At 42.1% G+C, this 23317-nt stretch overlaps 1 protein-coding gene across 6 annotated transcripts; it reads left to right on the top strand.

Annotated features, from left to right (window-relative positions):
* The first annotated feature begins 437 nt into the window (after positions 1-437).
* Positions 438-20391, top strand: CNR1 (cannabinoid receptor 1). Of its 6 annotated transcripts, XM_064650001.1 has the most exons (5): positions 455-521; positions 1432-1469; positions 7876-7968; positions 8360-8467; positions 13359-20391. In XM_064650001.1, the coding sequence occupies exons 2-5, from the start codon at positions 1465-1467 to the stop codon at positions 14839-14841; spliced, it is 1689 nt and encodes a 562-aa protein (XP_064506071.1). In that variant the 5' UTR covers positions 455-521; positions 1432-1464; the 3' UTR covers positions 14842-20391. The 6 variants fall into 6 exon arrangements, with proteins under 6 accessions (XP_064506074.1, XP_064506075.1, XP_064506076.1 ...); XM_064650004.1 differs by lacking the exon at positions 1432-1469 and having other exon boundaries at positions 438-521; XM_064650005.1 differs by lacking the exons at positions 1432-1469; positions 8360-8467 and having other exon boundaries at positions 438-521.
* Positions 20392-23317: the final 2926 nt, after the last annotated feature.

A 23317-nucleotide genomic window follows, 5' to 3' on the forward strand; every position in this document is an offset into this window, starting at 1 on the left:
CGCTGCCCGCGCGTGCAGGGCGCCTCCGCCGCTGCCAGGGCCGGGACAAAAGGCACACACTGACACGTGATGGGCGCCGGGCTTCATAAATGGGACCGGAGCGGGGCGGAAAGCGGGGGACGCAGCGGCGGCGTGTGTCGGAGCCGCGCCGGGCGCCCGGCGGCTCCCGCGCTGCCTCCCCGCGCCGAGGCGGCGGCGGGCGGAGGCGGCGGAGGAGGAGGGGGCGGGCGGCACATGGAGCGGCGGCGGCGGCGGCGGCGGCAGGGTGGCGGAGCCCGGCGTGCCGCCTGATCCGGGCGAGCGAGGGCGACGGTGGTCGGAAAGGAGGCGCCGAGGGGAGGGAAGGGAAGAAAGGGAGGCAGCCGGGGGGAGAAGTCTCCCACCTCCTCCTTCCCCTCACCGGCACCGCCTCCTCGGCGCTCCCCAGTGCTGGGGTGGCCGGGCGGGGCGGCGCTCACGCTCCCTGCCTGGGGTCGGCGCGGCCGGAGCGGGCGGGGGACGCGGCCGGTGCCGTGCGGAGGGTAAGGACGGCGCGCGGAGGGGGAGCGGGAAGGACCCGCGAGTGCCCCGCGGTCTGGGGCCAGGGACCCGTTGTCCCCCTCAAAGTTTGTTGACGGCGTGGGTAGGACGGGGATGACACCGCCTGCCCCGACGGCGGAGCGGGCGGAGGGGAGAGAGCTGCCTGCGGAGCATCCCTCCCCGGGATCTGCCGCTGAGTCCCGCGGCGATCGCGACCTCCGCTGCGGCGGGGGCAGGGCAGGGCAGAGCGCGGGTTTCGCACCTACCCCAGGCACGGCCCTGCGCCGCCGCCTCGCGCTGCTGGGACCAGTTGGAGGGTGCCCCGGGACCACCCGGGAAAAACTGGTGGTCCGAGGAGCGGGGTTTGGTTTCGCGAGCCCGGCCGAAGGAGGGGAGACCCGGAGGCCGAGGGGAGCCCTTCAGCGGGCGAGGGTGCGGGAGGCTGGTGGCGTTATGGTTAACACGCGTCTATTCTTCTGTGCGCGGAGCCGGCAGCCTCCCGGGCTCCCACAGGACCTTATCTGACATCGGAGGTTTCTCCTCTCATCCTGACCCACTGGTGATTTGCAGCGGGTGGTATTCAGCCCGTCTTTCACGTGCAGTTTTGCTCCCTAAACTCTACCTTTGACGCTGTAACCGAAATAAAAGGCGGTTCGTAATTTTGTGCGCAATGATGTTCCCTTAAAAGATGTCACTTAGGAGTCCAGCATCCTCAGAATATCCCGGTAGGGTTTTTTGGTTGGTTGGTTGGTTGGTTTTTGTCTGAAATTCGGAGCTATGGTGGGGAGAGAGCCGAAAAACAGTGAGCCTTTTAAACTTCACGCAGCGTTTGTCATGTGAAATCTTCAGCTGTTGAGAAATAATTTTGAGCCAGATGGGCTTATTTTAAATGGGCATCTTTTTGTCTCAAAGGCATCTGCAAATCTCCATTGAGAACACCCCTGGATGAGGTATGTACCAAGCCTTTGGTAGGAGAGAGCTCATTACTGTGATTGCAGTTTGATTAAGTAAAATGGTGTCAGAAGATGAAGTCCGTAGTTTTCCTTCTTTATCTAAAATTATCATCAGTGTTATTTTCCGTGTGGCAGCAAATGATGAGATTAACAGTTTTAGCACATGTTTTTTTCTTTCAGAATATAAAGGGACATCTATAACATAGAGCCAGATAGCAAAATACTCCTTGAGTATCTACAAGTTTTTAAAAAAACCACATAGTGTGGCTTTTTTAACCTGTTAAAGGTGTAGTAATGTTTCTTTTTTTTTTTTCCCCCTAGATGTATCATCTTGTTTTCATTGTTATTGTTCACCCTTTCTTAAAGGAATATAGCATTCTCTGCTAGGGGTGGCACTGCTGTTAACACATACCAGGATCACTCAAAGAATCAGAGTGATGCTGAGTATGATATTTAATAACAAAATGTGCAACATTGCAAAAATTACTTGGGTGTGCTTAATTCTTTTCTCATTACACCTCATATCAGCCACCAGCATGGGTTTTCCCTTCCCAAGAAAGGAAAAAACCTCTGTGACTGTAATAGGAATATTTATTATGCAGGCTTAGAGTTTATTAAATCAGTTGTAAAAGAAATGAATGTAACATTTTTAAACAGTTCAGAACATGAATGTGTAATTCCTGATTTGCTTGAGGTTAAAATTAGTTTTGTAGCAACCAGTAACAGCTTTGCTTTATTTTCTGTTGGTCTTTGGAATAAGAAGCAGAACCATTTGAAGAAAACCATTTTAAAGCAAAATTGATAAAAGCAATAATTGTTTGACTGAGCCAGGCATCCGTTGCCAGGAGGGGAAAAAAAAGTGTTGGCTAGGTAAGGAAACTGACTTATTTGCTGTGGATTTAGCTTGCCAACCATTCTATCAAATCAAAATACCTATAAAAGTCAAGGTGGAGGTGGAAGCAGGTTACAGTATTGTGAGGCTGGTGGACGCCTTTGATCCTGGCTGTTGTTCTTTGGTGAATGATGTTAGCTCAGTTTCATAGAAGACCCCATTAAAGGCTTTCATGCTCTATTTAGGGAATGGCAGTTCTTAGCCAATACAAGCCTTTCTTTCCCTTCCCCTGTTCACAAGTTTCTGATTGGGCAGTGGAAGTTTAGAAAGAAATAACTTCTTCTTTCTTTCTTTGTTAAGCCATTTCTGACTATCAGTCTTTAATGTGGCAGTCTCAAAATGCTTGCAGACTGTCATCCCACTGGGAATTTTGGTGCTGAAAGTGTTACACACTAGAGAGGGAGAGGTGGCATGGTTTTCAGTTCTGTTGAATAGAGGTAGGTGAGGACATTAAGAGGCAACAGAGAATCCAAACCCGTTTGTTAATTTAGTGTTGCCCGAGATTTTTACAAATACATTGCCATTCATGGTTCTGCAGGTCTCGTGCACTGTCTTCCACTCATCTAGTTTCTCTAATTCTGCACCTTTAGAGAGAAATTACTGTAACTTTTTTCTCAGATGCAGACTTTGTGACCTCTCTAGTCATGCAGTCATCTACCTAGGCATCCACAGAATTCATTTTTCTCTACAGTGATTGCTCTTCATTTCTTTCCAGATGTCTATATTGGCTTTATCTGAGTCTTCTCATGAAACAGTAAATTGTTTTTCTGCAAATTTTTTTTGTGCAATTTCCCCAATAGTTTAGGCTATGTAAAATAATGGATGTTCTACAAAACCACTCATCAACCATTTAGGTGAGAATTTGGAGATTTTTCTCTAGCAGCAAATTCACAAGTCTGATGATGATTTAAAACATGTCCTGTGGGCGACCCTAACACTGGGATTTGGCCAAGTTCAAAGCAGCTGTGCAGATGGACACAGAAGACAGAAGGCAGAGGGAAATAGACCCTTTTAATCATAACAAGGCTGCTCTTGTTTTCTTATCTATAGTGGAAATGAACACCAGCCCCTTGTACCTAAAAGCAAGCTTGCAAATGTGCCAGAATAGACAGCGAGAGCATTTGTTATTAATGCAAAATTAAAAATGTGGCAACTGTCTTCTCAGTACTGCTCTTTATGTCTCCATTTCTAGAATGACACTGTACTGCTACCAAAAGTGCACATCCCATTGCTCTTGGTGGGATAAGAATTTCCCCCCCAGAACTGAGGCCCTTTGAAAGTGCGTGGCTTTGTTAATGATCTCAGAAACCAGCTATGACCTGTCCTTTTGAAATGGTTGTAATGACTTATAAATCAATTTCTCGTTAGAGAGAACGTTTTTTTTTTTCCTTTTTCCCGAAGGTGCTGTTGTTGCTCATGAAAAATGATTGGGTTTGCAACATAAGGTTGGAGCACATTTTATTCTGCCATTTGTGCCTCATGCAGGGGCATTATGGTGATGCATACCCCAAGCCTGGTTCTGCCTCTCTTCAGGGGGAACATCCTTTATTGATCAAGCTAGCAACATCCAAATTACTGACAAAATATATATTTCACTACTGGGTATGTTAGTACAATGGTTACTCGTTATACTGTGATTGGACTGTTTGGTGAAACTGGATGTTTTATACAATTCAGATGTTGTATTATTTGTGTAGGTTGAGGCTAGATGGCATCAAATAGTACCTCATCCTGTGTTAACTGTTTTATGGCAATTGTATATTCATAAGAAAGACGTGTTAACTCACTATAGGGTCCTGAGCAGGAACAGTTCTGTACTGTCAGTTTCCTTTCAGCCCTCACTGGAGTAGTTTCTATCTTTCTGCACTTTAGGAAACATTTCAAAGTTTGTGTTTAGGGACTTGGGGGTCTCCCACCTTCCTGTTGTGCTGAATATGTGAAACATGCTCTCAGAAATCATTGGTTTTAGTCAGTTGTACCTCTGTTTTAAGGAATGTAATACTGAAGTCCAAACCATACATGTGCCTGGAAAAGTAGATGGCATATGGCATATGGCATATGTATATATACCTGCAAGTAACTCAGTGATAGATATACCAGTTTTAGATTCCTGCTTTTCCCCAGGAAGGCTGTGTATAAAGGAATTCAAAAGGATATTCATCTTGCCTATATCTTTTGTATCTAAAGTTCTAGCTTGTCTGCTTGTCCTCTAGCACTTGAAATTTGAGTTTATGCATGACAAACAGTACTGCAGTGTTTCTTCCTCTAGGCATGTGGACTTTTTTTCTTTCTGTATTCCTGTTTGTAAATTTATGCATAGAAATATATATTTATATATACACACATACAAATAAAAAGTCATAACTGCGACCCTGAGATTAGCTCAGTTGGTCAGAGCCTGGTGCTAATAATGCCAAGATTGTGGGTTTGATCTCTGTATGGGCCACTCACTTAAAAAGTTGGACCTGATGATCTTTGTGTGTCCCTCCCAACTCAGAATATTCTATGATCTCTCATTATATTTTAACTATTTCTCCAAATCTGATGTAATATTGGTTGGATTCTCTCTACAATTTATTGTTCTGGCTACTTGGATATCAGATTCTATTGTAATTCTTTCTCACTTCTCCTCTCGCTCTCTCATTTTTTTAAAAAAAGAAAAGCATCTGCATATTTCGAAGACATACACCACTGCCAAACAATCTGGTGTAGTGGCTTAATATGCTGGCAAATAATTTCACAAGTTGTTTGTGTGTGTGAAGGCAGTATATTTTAATATCATTATATTTTGAATGTAACTATGAAGACAGTTATCTGAGCTTATTTAAATCTTATGAAAGGCCAGGCAGCTCCAGAAATGAAAGAATGCATTACATTTTTTAATTGGAGTGCATATTTTTGTCCTTCACTAATGCTGATGGTGTGGGACATCTCATTTGCAAAAAGCCTTTCTAACCTAGCTTCTGAGCATTGCCAGTATTGATGGCCTAATAATTTTTTGGAGAAGTAGGCTCTTGAAGTCTGAGGTAGAAGGGATGTTGCTTGCAATGTATTGCTGACCTTCCATGCACTAACTTTTTGTCATTGCGTGTAAACCTCCTTTTCACTTCTGGTGTGTTTATCTGCTGTATGGGTCACTCAGTGGCTCCATTTGAGCACTCTTCTTCTTTTCACCTCTGAGGTCCATATCCTGTACTTCATTTTCCTTAAGCAGTTTGATTTTAATTAATATCCCTGGCCAAATTTGCTCAGCTGATCTCTCCTGAGAGTCCTCAGCTTGTTCCCCGCTGTCCGTGCGTACAGGGCTGTCCTTTTTTCTGACCTTACCAAAGATGGCTTCTCAGAGTCCTTTGCGTCTTCCTTCGTTGCTTGAGTACAGATCAGAAATGGACTTTCAAAAGAGCAAGTCACTGCCTGCAGAGCAGTGGATCTGTTCTTTCTTTATGGTGAGATCTGAAAAATCCCACTAGCTATATCCTTCAGCTTACAGAGGTGTCTGAAGTTTGCATAGCTCAGAAGAGGAGGGAGAGTTTCTCTTGTGAGTTTTCTCCTTCACCCGATCTGCTTTCCTCCAGGTGATCACGAAGGCAGCTCTTCTCTTTCTCTGCATCTCTGCCTCACAGGGGCTTCTTCCACTTGGGTCTTCCTCTCTTACCTTTCCCCACTTTGCTTCTGTCTCACCTGGAGATGTCTTATTTCCAGTATGGGGACAATAGTTATCTTTCCTCTCTCCTACCAATCCTCATCACACCAAAAACTTAACCCATATTACCTTTGCTCTTAGCATCTCTTTGCTAACTCATGAAGTCTTTAATTAAAATTTGTTACAGCCAGTTTGTTGCAGGAGGATGAAAAAGCAGACATACACTCTGTGCAGTTTATGAGCATTCTCCCTGGAGCCTGATGTTTTTGCTATCTTTCTCTCTCTAATCCTTACTCTTTTAATAAAGTTCACTAATATTTTCTGCTGCAACAAATTCTTGACCTTCTCTCTTCTGCTCTGGCCATTACATGGAAGCTGTTTTCTTGGAGTGGTTCTCTCTTTCTCTTTTTTTTTGCTTCCTAATAAATGTGTTTTCCCCCCAGTTTCATCCTCTAGACATTACATTCTTCTGAAGACCTTTAGCATTTAGCATCCAGTGGACCCTGGGTCTTTTATGTCCTGCTCTGTTGTTTCAAATTACTTCTCTCCCTTAAACTACACATTGTGTACTAAACTACCATTTCTTCTAGGTACTTTCAGGAGAATGAATGTTCAGCTCCCATCTCTTTTGCACCCGGCTGGACTTCTCTGTACCTGTTTAACATTTATATCGATTCTGCTCAGCAGTAGTAAGTGCATGCACCTTTTGGCATTAGGGAATGGCTCGAGAAGAGGCTGGAAATTATACAATTTCTGTTGGAATATTGAAATCCAAGATAAACCCTTTTGTGAAAAAGTTTGAGAGTTCAAAATTGACCAGCTTAATGAGTTCTCTTCCATTTTCTTTAAAATGTGAATACCATAGCATTGTATCAAACTTTTTATATTACCTGTTCATTCTGCTGTATTTGGAAAGGGGAAAGTCATTTATTGGGACTCCAGTCCCTAAACTGGAGCTGATTTTAAGCAAACGACCAGGTCACAATTGCTTCATGATTGCTCGATTGTTTCCTTTGATCTGAGTCTTACATGCTTTAGCAAGCCACTTTATTCTCTTCCAAAGTTTTATCTTTAGATGAAATTAAGATATATAAACTGTGACAGATATTAAAATCCCACATTTTAAGATAGACACCTTACCCTTCCCTTCTTTCTCCCAAAAGCTGGGCAGAGCAGGTAGCTGTAGTTTCCCATTAATGTGAGCCTGATGGTCCTCTTGCTGGTTTGTGATTTCAGTACTTTGTCTTGTCTCCAGCTTGGTAGGCAGTGTGTGTGTAAAGGGTTGTATTTTATAAGCTGAGGGCTTTTGACTGACTTCAAGAGTTTTGGCCATTTTTCACAGGCAGATGGGGCAGCTGTCCCCACTCTTCCTCCCCTGCACCTGGGTGGGATGCAGGAGACACATCCTTGAGTTGCTTAGTTCAGAGAAAGGGCTTCAAGCTAAGCCTCTCACTTTCCAGATGTGCACCCTCCCTCCTGGTGCTTTTATTTCTGGATATTTAACTCTTGATCCATCATGGAACAACTTGAGCAGTTTAGAGGTGGGCAGCAGAATGTAGTGGCTGCCAGCACACTGACCTGCCTTTCAGGAGAGCAAAATTTGGGTCCTTTGGCTGCACCAAATGGAGCAGGACTTCAGCCTTGCTTTTGAACCTCTCTAATCTTAGACACACGTTTGTGCCCTGGCTGTTTGGGAGGTAAGGCACAGCCTCCTTTTCTCTGTACATGCAAGTCACCTGTGCTAAAACTGGTACACACATCTCACCAACAAAACTTGGGAGGGAGGAAATAGTGTTATTTCTTTTCAAAACATTGTCCACCACTGACTAACGCCCTGTTTTCCCCCTTCTTTTGTTTTTGTTGTTCAGATTGTCGGCTGCTGGATGCTGGGGGGTGTCACGTAGGGGCTGTTTGCCTCCAAATTGGAACAGTCCAGCCCTTATTCTGCTAGTGTGCAAACGGTATGTTAATTAACATAATAACCATGTAGCTGTGGCTTCTTGCTAATTAAGGTTCAACTTGCCAGAGATACGATCATGTTACATAAGAACAAAATTTGGTTCAGTACTTGCATGCCCTAGTTTACCCCATAGCTGATAGTGCCTTGCTGTATCTAGAAGATAATATCCCTCATTTGGTCCTCTCCTAGTGTCTGTCTCCTTCCTGATCCCTCACATAGAGAAAATTCTGACTGAAGTGACTGCAAGTTTTCCTGAATTAGGAGTGACAGCGTTTTTGCCATTTATAGCCTAGGAGTAGCACAGTGTTGGAGATAGAGTAGTAAACCAGTAAATAGGATAAGGGTAACATTGCCTTCACATTCTTGTCAACATGTGTTTTTTCCTTGCTCAGTGTTACTGAGTCTGGAAATGCCATTTCTCAGTCTGCACATTTCTTTCTCTGGCTTGGAAACCTTGTTCTGTCCTCGAAGCAGTATTGTTCATCGCCATATGGGATAAGGTAATTATTAGCCATATAAATTTTCATTTTATAGGACAGTTCTAATTCCTAAAGGCCAACAGTTACCATGGTAAACCTCATTTCTCTCACGCTTTTCCAGCTGACTGCGTACAAGTATAAATTTCTGTTTCTTCTATGGTGGTACTTTGTGGACCCAGTTTGATAGGAGTCCCAGTGTACTGGGCACTATGCAAATTTATCAGAAGATAAAGCCCTTTCTGAACAATTTGCAACCTTACAACATGTATCCAAGGAGACTACATTTACATATTTTTGTCCATTCAAAACTTGTTTCAATTCTACCTACTTGTCCTTTAGCCTGTTCTTAATTAACTGTGATTATCATAGAACAACTGTATAGACACGGAGATCAAAATATTTTCTAAAATAGAAGCTAGAAAGGTTTGATTGTGGATTTCCCTTTCTAGTTTTGATTCCTTTTCTTGCCGTGTCAACATTTTTGCAGTTATCAGTAGCATCATTGTATTGCTCATAATTACTTTCCAAGGAAGAACACAAATACTCACTGTTTCTATTCAGGCTATTAAAATTGCTCTATCAATCATGCTGGTTTGAAAATAATAATAAATTCAGCTCTTTTTATGGAGAACGATAAAACCTTTCCAGCCCTCCCTCTCCTACAGAACAGCAGGAGAAGATAGGTAATAGCATTTTATTGAAGTCACATTCTTGTTCCCAAGTGAACTGGTCTTGTGGACCAATAAGAAATCCATGGGAGGTGTAATTCTCCCTGTTGTCCTTGATGGTGAGTTACCAGTCTTTTATATACTATGTATTTTTTATATTACCTAAAGCATATGTATATTCTGATACCACCGTAGCATCTTTTAGGATGTAACCACACAGTGGAGGGCAGTAGTAAGACTTGTCCCCTCAACTCTTCACTAGTTCTTTCACTTCAAAGGCAAAGTCTTAAAAAGTTGTGTCTTCAACCGTTAGGTGATGTTTAACACCTCACATATTTGATCACCGGTAAAGCAAGCTGGGAAAAAGGGATGGAGGAAGTTGAATACAGGTCTCTGCAGACAGCTAAGCTGGGAGTTTGTCAAAGCCACTCCATCTAGTGGCAGTCGCTTCGCACAGCTGGTCTGATAGTGCCCTTCAGCAGTTGCTGGATGACCCGAGAAAGGTCTAAAATGATGTTCAGCTTTTCCTTTTCTGGTCTGATCTTCAAGATAAAAGATGCTTGAAATTTTTGTCTGTTTTTTAATTTTTATCTGTAATCATAATTCAGTACTTGCTGTGAATTGCTGCGTGCAGTCGTGGAAACACGTCAGAAATTGAGTACCGGTGTCAGTGCACACTCTCCCTCATCTGGCAGGGCAGGGTGGCTCTTCATCACTGCTGTCCTGTCTGTGAGGGGACCTTGCCACAACACACAGCCATCACTCCAGCCCTATCCAGAGAGGACAGATCTGTGCGGGGGATGCATGTTCTCTATGGAGGCTGTGAGAGGCCTCAGGGGCTTCTGGAGTATTTAATGTAGAGATCACCATGGGTGTTGAGTAGTATAGGTTTGTGTTCCTGGGCTGTATGGGTTTGGGTTGTGTTGAAGCCAACTGCAAAGAGCAGTGTGGCCACATTGCACGGGGTGTCTGTGTTTGTCCGCAGTGTCTGCTCGCCATGCCAGTTTTGGACAGAAAAACTCAGAGAAAAAATATGTGTGTTACTGGGATGTGCACCTGACCAAATGAAAAGACCAGGAACAAGACCACTGCTTCTGCCATTGCCTTTTCAGTCTATGTCAAATCATACAGCATCTCAGACTGTGACCTGATAACCACAGTGCCAAAGGTCCAGTCTTGTTTTCACTAGACAGCCATGGAAAACCTCACTGATCTGTTCAGTGCATTTCAGTAGTGAGCTTATACTGGGATAAGCTGGTATCTAAATTAAAATAAATGAATTTCCTGTAAAATGCAATTCCAGATCAGGCAAATGGTTGTTTTACTGCAACTTTAATAAAAATCAACTGCTGCTTGAATAGGTGCATGCACACATACAGCTAGAAATTTCCAATTATGATATTCCCAGCAGTAAACAAAACCAAAATTAATGTCAGCAGCATCCCCCAAAGCCTGAACTACATCACTAATGAACTCCCAAGTACTCCCAAAGAAAACTCTCTTTGCAGATACAATAAGGTAGAAATTACTGTAATAATCTCAATGTAAAAATATAGAGGAAAAAAAAAATCATTGACATTCAAAGTAAGACTTGCCTCTCCTGATCCCATTAACTGTGTTGTTAGCATAGCATATGGATGCATAGTGATACTGTCACATAACTCACTGCCACCTTCAAAAGAACACACAGGAATTCGTGTTTTTTCATTTGTATTTCAAACAATGGCACGGCACCTAATTCTGACGAGTCTGTACTTGACATGACTCCAGCAGGGACCAGCTACCTCATAACAATTTGTTTGTCTGTCTAGCAGAAGTGCTCAGTTGCATACAATTTTTGAAGCTTTCCTCAAACATAATCTTCTCGACATGGGGCTGTGGCTTTAATCATTAAAATGGTTTTCTTTCTTCTGTCAAAAATAAGCTGGAATAACAGAGGGTACCACAGCCATCTTAACATGTTTTTAGAACTACTTATTTTATTTAATATTTTTGGGTAGTTTTCAAATTAATAACTCATTCTTCACTTCTGATTTTAAACTGGTGTTATAATGCCAAGTGTAAAGTTGCCAAACTTCACCCAAAGCAAATTTGTTAAGCAGAGTCATCTTTGCAACGTGTAGATTCTCTAGGAACAGCTGTAAAGCACCTTCTGGAGGAAAAGTACCTTATGTATTAGATGATTGTTGTTCATTTTTAATGTATGCTTCAGTGACATTTCTCTCCCTCACTGCTCATACCCTCAGAATTAAATTCCTTAATGTTGTCTGTCTGTCTAATTGTTACCTGCTGAGCAAACTATATCTGCAAAAGCTGACTCAGCCAGTATATTTTGTGCGTTAAGACTATCGCAGTAAGGTTTGTTTATACTCTTCCTTGTTTGCAACACTGGAGTTGCAGTGTCTTCTGAAGGTCTAAGTTCCCTTTAGTTATATTGCCTTTAACTATCAATGTCCAGGCCTGCTTAATGAAAGGCAAAACTCTAAAGAACTGTGGAAAAAGTCTTGAGTGTTCAGGTGCTATAAGCAAGGCAGGATAAATATATCATCAGCCAAATGATCTCTGCTTTTAGAAATGCTCCTGATTTCTTATGCTTTTAAGTTATTGGCTATTAAGTTATTGGTATTGTTGTAGAGAGGAATCCTTTTCTGCTTTCCAATAGTTTTCATGGGAAAACAGAACTGTGGTACCTACTGTGCAAATCTCTTTAAGAGTTGAGGTGATCAGTACTCTGAGTTTTAGCAGATAGGCTCTTGTGCCCTTTCTGGCCATTTATTGTCACTCGTGTAAAGTGAACAGGTTAAGTCAGTGCAAGCCTATGTATTTCATCTGGGATTTCTTGAGTGTCACAAACAATTTTCTCCATTCTAAAACCAAGAAGCAGCTTGGTTTTGCTCCTGTTGTTGGCGTAATCATCTAGATGTCCCGTAGCAGATGCAGAATAGCTGTTACACACAAAAGGAGTAATTCTGACTCTTATTTACATTCAGACCACTCTCATTCACTCAGGTGGTGGAAGGGGACCCTAAAGCAGATGTTCAATCCATATTCAAGGAATTTTCTATGGGCAAAGTAGTATAAAGGAGTACTGCATAAGAAGAGCTGTAAGACTTTGTCAGGTGCTGGTGAGGGTCCTCTCCCAAGGGTACCCTGACCAGGAGTTGCACCTTGCACTATCCATGAGCAAAGGCTGAACATGACAGGACAGACCACTGACTACCTGGGGACCTTCTACTGGGTCCCCCGCAATTCTAGGGGACAGAATGTTTTTGAGGGTGTCCACAGCAGGACAAGTTACATTACCATGCTTCTCACAAGAAGCAGTGGCTCCTGGTCCCTTTTGCCTGGAGTTTTGGCCAGAGCTGCCCTCTGCCCTAAACTTGGTTCCGTGTTTATCTAGACAAGTGTGAACGGCCCTGGTTGAGACTTCTGGTCTATACAGGGCGGATCACTGATTCTCTCACTGACTTAGCAGTGCTGGTTACCTTTCCTGAAACTGCGGACAGAGCTGGGTAACAACCCGCCTCCCTCATATAGCCCATACATCCCAGTTACCTTAGTTTGCTTAGCAGAAGGAAGAAATAGAGTAATCTTTGTGTATGAATGTAATGAAGCTATATATTTGTAGGTTAAATTCCTTGCTAATAAATTTGCAATAGCAAATTCAGGATGTTAGTAGACCTCAGATTGCTGTAACTGGCTAATGTGAATATACAGGCATATTGGGTGAACTGTGAAATTTAGAGTGCATGGCTCTGTCTCCATTGCCTCTCTGTTGTCAAGTTTTCAAAACCCTTGGTGCTTTTTGAAAGAAAAGTAATGAAGGTGATGATTCAGTTTATTGCTGCAGTGGTACTTGGTGTTATCTAAATGAAGCAAGCCCAAGGAGTATTGGTCTGCAAGGTACTTCGCAATCAGAAGTCAAGTTCAGATCTAGAGAAAAATATCTTTCTGGTAGAGCAGCTCAGAAGGTTTTGATGAGAAATGAGAATGGCTTTCCTGTGAAACACTTGATTCCCTGTGCCTCTGTTTTTCATGTCACTTCTTAATGTAATTCGGTTTTGGTGAAATCCAGGGGATTTCTTTCTAAGTGTTCAACCCACCCTTATTCCCACAGTGGCAAAGTCTAGACTTGCACTGAATATAAGAGAAGGGTTGATTTTGTTTGACATAGTTCAACTAAATTGTTTATGGAGTTTGTCTCCCTGTTTATGTTAATGAAGTCTGATCTTTTCCCCATATAGGATTTCCTCCGATGCATTTTTCTGTCCCCCAAGTCTCTCTGAAACCAACAAGACTGGGGTTATGAAGTCAGTCCTAGATGGCCTCGCAGATACAACTTTCCGAACAATCACAACAGATCTCCTTTACGTGGCCTCCAACGACATCCAGTACGAAGACATGAAAGGCGACATGGCATCCAAGCTGGGGTACTACCCCCAGAAGTTCCCTCTTTCCTCCTTCAGGGGTGATCCTTTCCAAGAAAAAATGACTACAGGAGATGATCCCCTGTTGAGCATTATTCCCTCAGATCAGGTCAACATCACAGAGTTTTACAACAAGTCCCTGTCCACACTTAAGGATAATGAGGAGAATATACAATGCGGGGAGAACTTTATGGATATGGAGTGCTTTATGATCCTGAACCCCAGCCAGCAGCTGGCCATCGCTGTGCTGTCGCTCACCCTGGGCACCTTCACGGTCCTAGAGAACCTCCTCGTTCTGTGTGTCATCCTCCACTCCCGAAGTCTCCGGTGTAGACCCTCCTACCATTTCATTGGCAGCCTGGCTGTGGCCGACCTCTTGGGCAGTGTCATTTTTGTCTACAGTTTTGTGGATTTCCATGTTTTCCACCGGAAGGATAGCCCCAACGTCTTCTTGTTCAAACTGGGTGGAGTTACAGCCTCCTTCACCGCCTCCGTAGGTAGCCTTTTCCTCACGGCAATAGACCGATACATATCTATACACAGGCCACTAGCTTACAAAAGGATTGTTACCCGACCAAAGGCTGTCGTAGCATTTTGTGTGATGTGGACCATTGCTATTGTAATAGCCGTTCTTCCTCTGCTCGGCTGGAACTGCAAAAAGCTCAATTCTGTTTGTTCGGACATATTCCCTCTCATCGATGAGACGTACCTGATGTTCTGGATTGGGGTCACCAGCGTCCTCTTGTTGTTCATTGTCTATGCCTACATGTACATACTGTGGAAGGCTCACAGCCATGCTGTTCGCATGCTTCAGCGGGGCACACAGAAAAGCATAATCGTTCAGTCAACAGAGGATGGTAAGGTACAGATCACTAGGCCTGATCAAACTCGTATGGACATCAGGTTAGCCAAAACCTTGGTCCTTATTCTAGTCGTTTTAATCATATGCTGGGGCCCTCTCCTCGCCATCATGGTGTATGATGTCTTTGGGAAAATGAACAAGCTTATCAAGACTGTCTTTGCCTTCTGTAGCATGCTCTGTTTGCTGAATTCAACAGTGAATCCCATCATCTATGCTCTGAGGAGCAAGGACTTGCGACATGCCTTCCGCAGCATGTTCCCCACCTGCAAAGGAACGGCACAGCCCCTTGATAACAGCATGGAGTCTGACTGCCAGCACAAACACGCCAACAACGCGGGGAACGTGCACAGGGCTGCCGAGAGCTGCATTAAGAGCACAGTTAAGATTGCCAAAGTTACCATGTCTGTCTCCACAGACACAACTGCTGAAGCATTGTAAGTCAGAAACTTCTCAGCTTGGGAGAGAAGGAGTTAGTTTAAAAAAAAAAAATCAACAACAGAGAAAACCAAACCCATGGCTTAACGTGTTTGTACCCTCCTGTAATATTTTTTGGTTTGTCATTGTAAGCTGAGCAATGATTGTGTTAAGAGCATTACCATCAGCCAGTTCTTCAGGTTTTACAATTAGGTGTTCAAGCTAAATTTTCACAAGTTTTTTCTCAAAAAGTGTTTACTGAATAATAATGTTTCCTGAAAGAGCACAGAGAAAATACCAGGTTAGCAATGGTTTCTTTTGGAGTGTGAAGAAAAATTGTGAAACCTAATTGAAAAATAATGCATTCTAAACCAATACCATCAAATAAGAAAAAAAAGCCTTGTAATCATGATGTTCATTTCCATGTGAAGTGTATTTCATGTCTGTAATAGGAGTTTCTGATTTTTTCCAAACACGGCAGTGCTGAGTTTTAGAGGTTTTGTAAAATGTGTCGTGTCCTGTGAATTGTATGCTGTTTTATTACGTGTTATTGATATTTGTCTAATTAAACAAAGTGATAAGGTAGACTTCTGTGAAAATAATGTGAAACGTGATATGTAAACCCCATTGAAAACACTTACTGTATTTGAAGAATTCCTATGACATTTTATACTTTTAGTGGTCTTCTGTGGACTTAGAGGAGAGGCTTTGTGTTCTACTAAAATTATTTCCCAACTACCTTTTATTTTCACATGCATATGAGAGTAACAGCAACATAGGAATAGAGAAGGAATATGAGAAAGGAAAGCACTGGTTCAGACTTTTAAATACCACTGCATTTATGCAGAAGGATGTTTATGGTTGCATAGACTATTGCCCCGCTCTTGGGTGTTGCGTGAATACGAACACTGAAAAGCAAATGTCCCGGGTATTGGCTCCTTTAATGGGTAACTGGTTTTAAGCCACGTGCTGGTGCTGGACCACTGAAGACAGCATGTGTCAGACTCAAAGTGCCATGTTATCACTGTGCAGTTGATGTATATTTGAAGTGTGTCACATTCCTGTATCCCAGGCTTAAGCAGATTCAGAGCCTGAGATGCCAAACTTCCGTCTTCACTAAAAGAGGAGGAAATATTGTCAGACTTAGACATTTTCTTATTGTGTGAGCGTGTATATAAATAAATATCTGTGTGTGTACGTGTGTTTGCGTGTGCGTGTGTGTGTAAGTATACTAATCAGTGTGAGTCATGGTAGCATAACTAAGATAGGACACTATAACCAAATGTAACTGTATTTCTTGTTGCACGCTTTGCACATGAATTCTGTTTCTAAAATTGAGTTCTTCCAACTGATTACTGATGAAAGTACCATATTAAGAACATCTCAATCCACTCTGAGATGTATATCAATGTATTAGAGAAAGCAACCTTTCAGTCGCTCTTGGGAATAAGGGGAAAAAAGAGGCAGAGCATGGAATGAGCCCGTACTGACAACTGCTGTGGCTGTCAATGGTGTTCCTGAAAACTGAGAAAGCCAGAAGTAAATGATAGTTTGTTTTAAGGCTGTGAGTAGTCAAATCTGATAGTTTGAAATGAGGTGAGTCTCACTGAAACATGTGACAAGGTTTGACACTACCAGCTTCAAGGAAGAAGCTATTGAAGGAAGATGGTGACTCTGTTCCATGGTGGGATAGTTTCTGCCACCTGAGACTGTCACAAGGAACATATTACGAGATAGTCTTTGAGGCATGGATATTCTGTAATTCTCTTCTGAGTCAGAAGGTCTAGGGTCCTCTTCTCTGCTGCCTTGCTTTTTTGGACTGTTCCCTCACCCTTCTGACTGATTTCTGCCAAAATAGCTGCAAACACAGCTTAGCCTTCTAGTGGCCTGACACTTGCCACAACAGGGGTGACTTTCTCCATGGCACAGGGTGAGTGGAACAAAATCCACGCTGCCCTGCCACTCGTCGTTGGTCTTACATAGAGGGGGAGGGAGGGCAGCAGCCCAGGGTCTCTGGCTGCCATGACATTCCTGGGACATTTCTAATGCCTCAGTGCAGGCCAGAGCAGCCCAGCCCGTTTCAGCCAGTGACTCTGCAGGGATGCAAGTGGCTCCAAGTTCAGGCTTGATGAGTGGTGACATTTCAAAGATCAAATCAGGTCACGTTCTGAGCAGCAGCTGGAAGAGGCAGGGGTACTTTCCTCCTCCACCCACCTCCCCCTGCAGCTTACTTGGGTGAGAGGGCAGGGCACCATGCTCTCAAGAGGCCCACCACACTCAGCCAAAACCTTTGTATTGCAGAGGACTCCCAGAGGTTGTACAAGTCCTCCTGAAAGATCTTTCTTATATCTAGGTCTAATCTATTCTAAAGAAGTCCTCTGGGAGGAGGGGGGAAAAGCCCATTTGAAATGTAAAGGTATTTTAAGAGCCATTTTTGAAACTGTCTTCTTGTGAATTAAATGCAAACTTTGTGGACTTGCATTGTGCATTCAAGTTCTAAATTTTACATGATAAGTCATGGGACAATGGGGCTGTCTTGGCACTTAACTTGGTGCTTACTGATATAATAAGAAATAGCATCCTGTGAAACGTTAGTGTCTATCATCATCATTTATTTGCATAATGAGTTTTTCTAAAGCTCTGGGAACTGCATCGGTTCACTTAGAACCATTTATTAAGAGTCGGCAACAATTTCCTTACATGTTGCACACTAAGTAGAACTATTCTTTCATTAGAAAAATCTGCTGCCGTTCCAAGAAAAGCTGTACTTAAACTTCAGCTTTAGGTATTCCTACTTTGCAGTTGCCTACCCTCACTCAGTTATAGCACAGCCAAACGATATTGTGTTCCATGGCCACCCACACCATCCTCATCAACCAACCAACCCTTGTTGCAGTTACGTCTGTGTGCTAACTCCAAGTGTCACGTATCTACCAAGAAGACCATCTGTGTCACATGCGTGCAGAGTTAGATTCTCAACAGTCTGATTGTATATTTGTATAATATAATCTCCTCAATGCTGTGCAATCACTATCCACATCTTCTTGCACTGGCCTTTTGATGAAAATTTTAGTATGTCTATTGTGAGATAGGCAGTGCATTTTACCTGCTGTTATTGGGTTGAATGTATGTAAATAAGTGAGAAAAAGTCATCTGTACAAGCAGTGGCCTAAAAAGTCTGTAATTGTAGACTAGGAAAATTGTTGAAGTTGCTGTGACATCTCAAATACTACCTTTGAATAAACTGTTTCCAGGGTCTCTTGGGATGCTATTTCATAGTGAAAGGAAAATCTTTCCTTGTGAGAATATGAGGTAAAGAAATAGAATTACCTGAGTTTTTTATTTCCAGTGTTTTGAAGTGGAGAACATAACTCTTTATTGTCTGTAAATCTAACATTATTACTTCCTCTTAGAAGAATATTGTATCATTAGATGTTTGTTTCAGCTGGTAACATCCTTGCAACTGTTGGAATATTTTTCATTAGCAACCTGTATAATAGTTTGTACACAAGTACTGTTCAGATTGTCATGAAAAGTAGTTTTGACCATTTACCTACCAGTAGCAGAATAGTATTTCTGTAAGATTTTCAGTGTATTCCTACCATATCATATTTTATTTCTATAATGTAATTAAACTGTTATTTATTCAAGGACAAAAAGTATTCCTCTGCTTTTTTGTTTTTCAAATTTTGAGATAACTGAGGAAGCCATGTGATAATGCTGCCTCATTCCACAATCTGGTGCTCTACGTTTTGTTTATAAGTTTGTCTGTCAGATTCTGAAACAACTGCTTAAACAACTTGACAACAGGTTGTCAAGCTTTGTGGGTTTTAATTGTACGTTGATATGTTTGAAGGAGGAGGTAGATTATATATTTTATATTTGTGTATTCAGTACTATGGAGACGAGAGAGAAACGACACAGTTAAAACTGCATCTCCTGTTTCATTATGTAGGCAATTTCCCCTTTCCTCTGTATTAGCCAAAATGCAATAAATTTCTTTTGCCTTCCTTAGATGCATACGTTTGCACAGAGATGTCACATTAAAAGAAACCCATATACTTTGTAAAAACAAAACACAAAAGAGCAGAAGAAAGGAATACAAACTAAAATAGTGCTGCCAACAGCAACAATGATCTAAATTAGTTACTGGGGTTTGTGAATGTACTCAAGAACTTGAGACACTTGAGACAGTTTTTGGCCAGTGCCAGTGGGGGAAGAGTTATGGGTATAGGGAGTGGAAGATGAAGTGGTCCAACAGGGATGTACAGAAGCTGTGCAGGGAGAGCATGCTAAGCCTTGCCACTGCCTACGGGTCGCACTAAAGTGCTCTTACTGCTGCTCATCCACAACGGAAAGAAAGGGTTGAAATATCCCACTAAATGCTGTAGAAAGGTCCCTGCCTAATTCAGAGGATCAGTTTTCCATATGACATAAACTCATGTTAGTTGGGCAATTTTCCTTGTTCACATCTGTGGTCTGAAAACATCCTTAGGGGATGAAGTGAGCATGTCATAGAATCAGAATCATTTAGGTTGGAAAAGACCTCTAGGATCATCAAGTTCAAACATGAACCTCACACTGCCAAGGCTTTGGATCATGGCTATGTCACAATACTTTTATTTTTAAAAATTAGGTCACTGGTGAATTGAGAAAGTCTTGGCAATGCAAAAGCAACTAGGAATAAAGGATTAGCTCTTAATCTTTAACTGCATACTACATTTAAGAAGTCTGAATATTTCTGCTAAAAGCTGTCACTTCAAGGCAGCCAGGAAACAATTCCCACTGTATTTCCCTGCTCACTGGAAGACAAGGGTTATACTGCCACAAACTGTCAGCTTCTCCTGATGGTAACACCTGACTGCATTTATAAGTCTGTTCTAAACAACACAAGAGGAAATAATGACAGCTTTCCAAGCAACTGCTTTCCCATGTTATACCGGCTCAGGAAATGTGCAGGCAAATGTACTGTTGTTGTTTCAGCCTTTCATATTGACATCTGTTATTGTTTCCACTCTTCTGACAGATGTTTTAAGAAGTTACAATATCATCATGCACACACATCATCAATAAAACATCTTCATTTTGTTGGGGTTTTTTTTTAAAGTTTTGTCTTCAGTGAAAGTCCAGCTTTGACTTGACTGAAAAATTAATCATCATATCAGGGAACACTTTATAGTAGAAGAGAAAAAAGTAATTTTGACTGTGCTTAAGAAAGCATAGGGTGGGGAGTTTTATTTGACACTTTAGAATATATGTCTTCCTCCATTCTTTGTGCATTTGTCTTTTTAGGTAGTCGATATAAAGAGTTTTCTTTAAATAGCAGTATAATATACAAAGCACGATTGCCTTTAACGGGACTCCTTAATATGAGCAGCCATCTAATACTGCTCTTTGAAATTCAGTTAGGAGGAAAAGTGATAATGAGTCCAAGGTAATCTTAATGACGAGGCATGACATGCCCTGGTATTGCTTTCCAATAAATCATCTTTGGTATTTCAAGCAGTACTCAGTTTAATGTTAAAGCATTTTAAGCTATTGAATCCTGTCTCAATAAAGTCCATTGGAATTTTTTATTGACTTCAGCAGAGATGATGTCTTACCCCAGGTTTTTGAACTATGAGCTTGCATTTGGAAAGTGCAATTTTATATTCCAATGTACTTGCATTTTCACTGACATTAAAACAAAGATGGGACAGAATAAATAACAGCTTCTGTATTCATTGGGGGGTTTTACCTCCAAGAAAATATATTTTGAATTTTGGTGGGTCAGTGCAGAATTCAAAAGTCTGGCAGGAGCTCAATGGACTTGTCATGGGAGTGAAACAATTTATTTATCCATATGTGTGTAGATGGAGTAGAGAACATAATGAGCAAAACTGCTTTTGCTGTTGCCGACAGTTGCTTCCTGACTGCTTGCACTGGTGCTGTTTTGACGTTGCTTTCTTCCTTCTCCGATATGCAAATATGTGTATGCATGGTGAAAACAGGCCTCACACATTCAAAAGCTTTCCCCCAAATAAGTATCTTCATTTATATTATTTTTTGTTTTATTTTAATAATAATAATTATTATTATTATTATTGTTGTTGTTGTTGTTAGTATTATGTGAAGCAATGTCACAGCCACTGATTTCATTAAAGGGAAACCTCTTCTGCCATTCGTAGCCATATCTGGATGGATCAAGCCCTGACATTGTTATCTGAACCACTTCTTTTTCCTCATAGATCTCACTGAAAGTCCTTCCAGGGCTCAGCACAACAGGGATACCCCACTTTCCATCAAGCTGAAGAGAGGGAGAATGGAAGGGAGCTGGAAACTCCCTGGTTCTTTTTTGTGCCAGGTTGTTCCTGGAGCTGCTGTGTGTGTATTGTGAGGGTCTCTGGGGACTCCCCCATGGTGCCTCTGTCCTCCAAAAAGGTGATTTATGTGACCTGACTGAGAGCAGAAACCACAGCAAGAGGAGTGAAGAATAATCTTCTCTGGTTGAAACTCTGAAAAGAAAGGAATTAAGACTGTAATGATACATAGGTGGGGACCTGCTATGCGTCATTTCTAAGTTACGGAACAAGGATTAGGGGTATCATTTTAATAGAGGAATGTGGGGAATTATACAGGCTATGGATCCATCTAGTAAACACTCCTCCCAAACCTTCAGAAGGGTAATAATAAATCCTGTAAGGCCTTTCATCAGCTGCCTGGGAAAAAAATATAATCATTGTCTCTGCAATACTTAACTTGCAATATAATTCAAAGTCATTTAAAATTATACACCTACCTGCTATCAATGTAGTCTGAGTAGGCAAAATTAATAACAAGCATGCTCAGTAAATCCAAGGTTTAAATCTTTAACTAGAATTTTAATGTCTAAATTGAGTAATACTATCAGTCATGAGAATTACAGTTATCTGCCTCCTTATCTTTTCCTATTTATTTGAGGGGTTTTACTTCTCATTCTTATTATAGCCCTTGCAAAACCTGATAGCTCTGGCAGAGGGAGGGACTATATCTCTGCATACAGCCACTGATGCTCCTGAGCTGCCTGCAGCAGCAAGGTCAGGGCACCCAGGGACTGCAAAACACTGATCTGGACAAGGAGGCAAAGAGAGAGGATTTGCTACTTCATAGCAAGCCTAGGAGGAGATTAAAGAGCAAAGCCTTCTCCCTCCTTACAGCTTGGGAGGTGCTGGGTGGACTCTGTCTCAGGGGAAGGAAAGCTTCGTATTCAAACCTCCCCTTCACTCTCTCCTTGGCAGTTGTTGCTGGGCTTCTTGACAGGGACATGGCCAAAATTATTGTACCCAAGAGTTAGTTCCCATGATGAGGCACTTGCAAAGGGATCTGGATGCTTTCTGCCTGTACTGAGTGTGAATTGTGCATAGCTTAAAAATCTGCATTTTTACCCCAAATTGTTCTTTAAGAAAAGCTTCCACTTTGATCTTTGGAGTTCCTCACTTAGGATCTTGAAGCTGACCAGTATGTGCCTATGTGCATATGATGAAAAAATACACATGTCTACTGTTCTTACAGATAGGTTGCAGGAAGAGTAGCTTACCAGCAAAAGACTCAAAAAAGACCACATTATCCACCAATAAGTTAGGCATTTAGCGCAAATAATTTTCTATGCCAATGATATATACAGGTAAATCACTTAACTCATTTTCCCCTGGGAAAGCTGAGGATCTAGTTTAGCTGAGTTAAAAGACTGATTTGCCTCAATGGCAAGACAGAAAATGGTTTCATCTGGTCCTGGGAAGGACCACTCCTATAGTGACCAATATCTGACCTCCTAAACAGATATAATCAGAGCACTATTGGGTCTCTCATTCAAGAGATTCAGTCCTGGTTTGAAATGAGTGTCCGTAATTTCATTTCTTTTTAATCCCATTCAAAATACCACTGGTCCTGCAGATGCTTTATTTTATTATTGCAGACACGATGAAGCTACTGGCTATCATAAGAAAGAACGGGGTATGTTCGAACTCAGTGCTGCTCTATTCTTACACTTTAGCTCTTTGCCTTTTCTTGCTGATTACATGAGGCTTTTAAATAGTTGTTTGGGATCTAATCTTAGCGGCTGTGTCAGCTGGCCCCTGCTGAGACTTAAATCCTTTTGCTGACCATGGAAGTGTAGAGTGAAATTTCGAAAAGGAACATGTCACTTGCCTTCTAGAGACCAGTGTGGAGGTGGGAATGAATAGGAAAGCGTTTTTCATAGGAAAGTGAACAATGGCAAAGCATGAGAACATGGGCTGATGAACATTTTCTGTGGTCCCATGCCCTCTGGCAGTTTGTTCCTTCTCTCTATTCTGCCTCCTCCATAGTGCTAACACAAGTGCTTGCATGCCTGCCTGATGAGTCAGATCTGGCTGAACCGATCCAGCTAAAAAACCTTTTTTTTTTTTTGGTTTTGGACATGTTATGCCTTCCAGATCATTTCCAGACTGCATGACCTGGGTTTAAGAGCGGGGAACTGGTGCGGAATTTGTCACGCAGGCAA

The sequence above is a fragment of the Pseudopipra pipra genome, chromosome 3 (assembly GCF_036250125.1).
Source record: "Pseudopipra pipra isolate bDixPip1 chromosome 3, bDixPip1.hap1, whole genome shotgun sequence".
Taxonomy (NCBI): domain Eukaryota; kingdom Metazoa; phylum Chordata; class Aves; order Passeriformes; family Pipridae; genus Pseudopipra; species Pseudopipra pipra.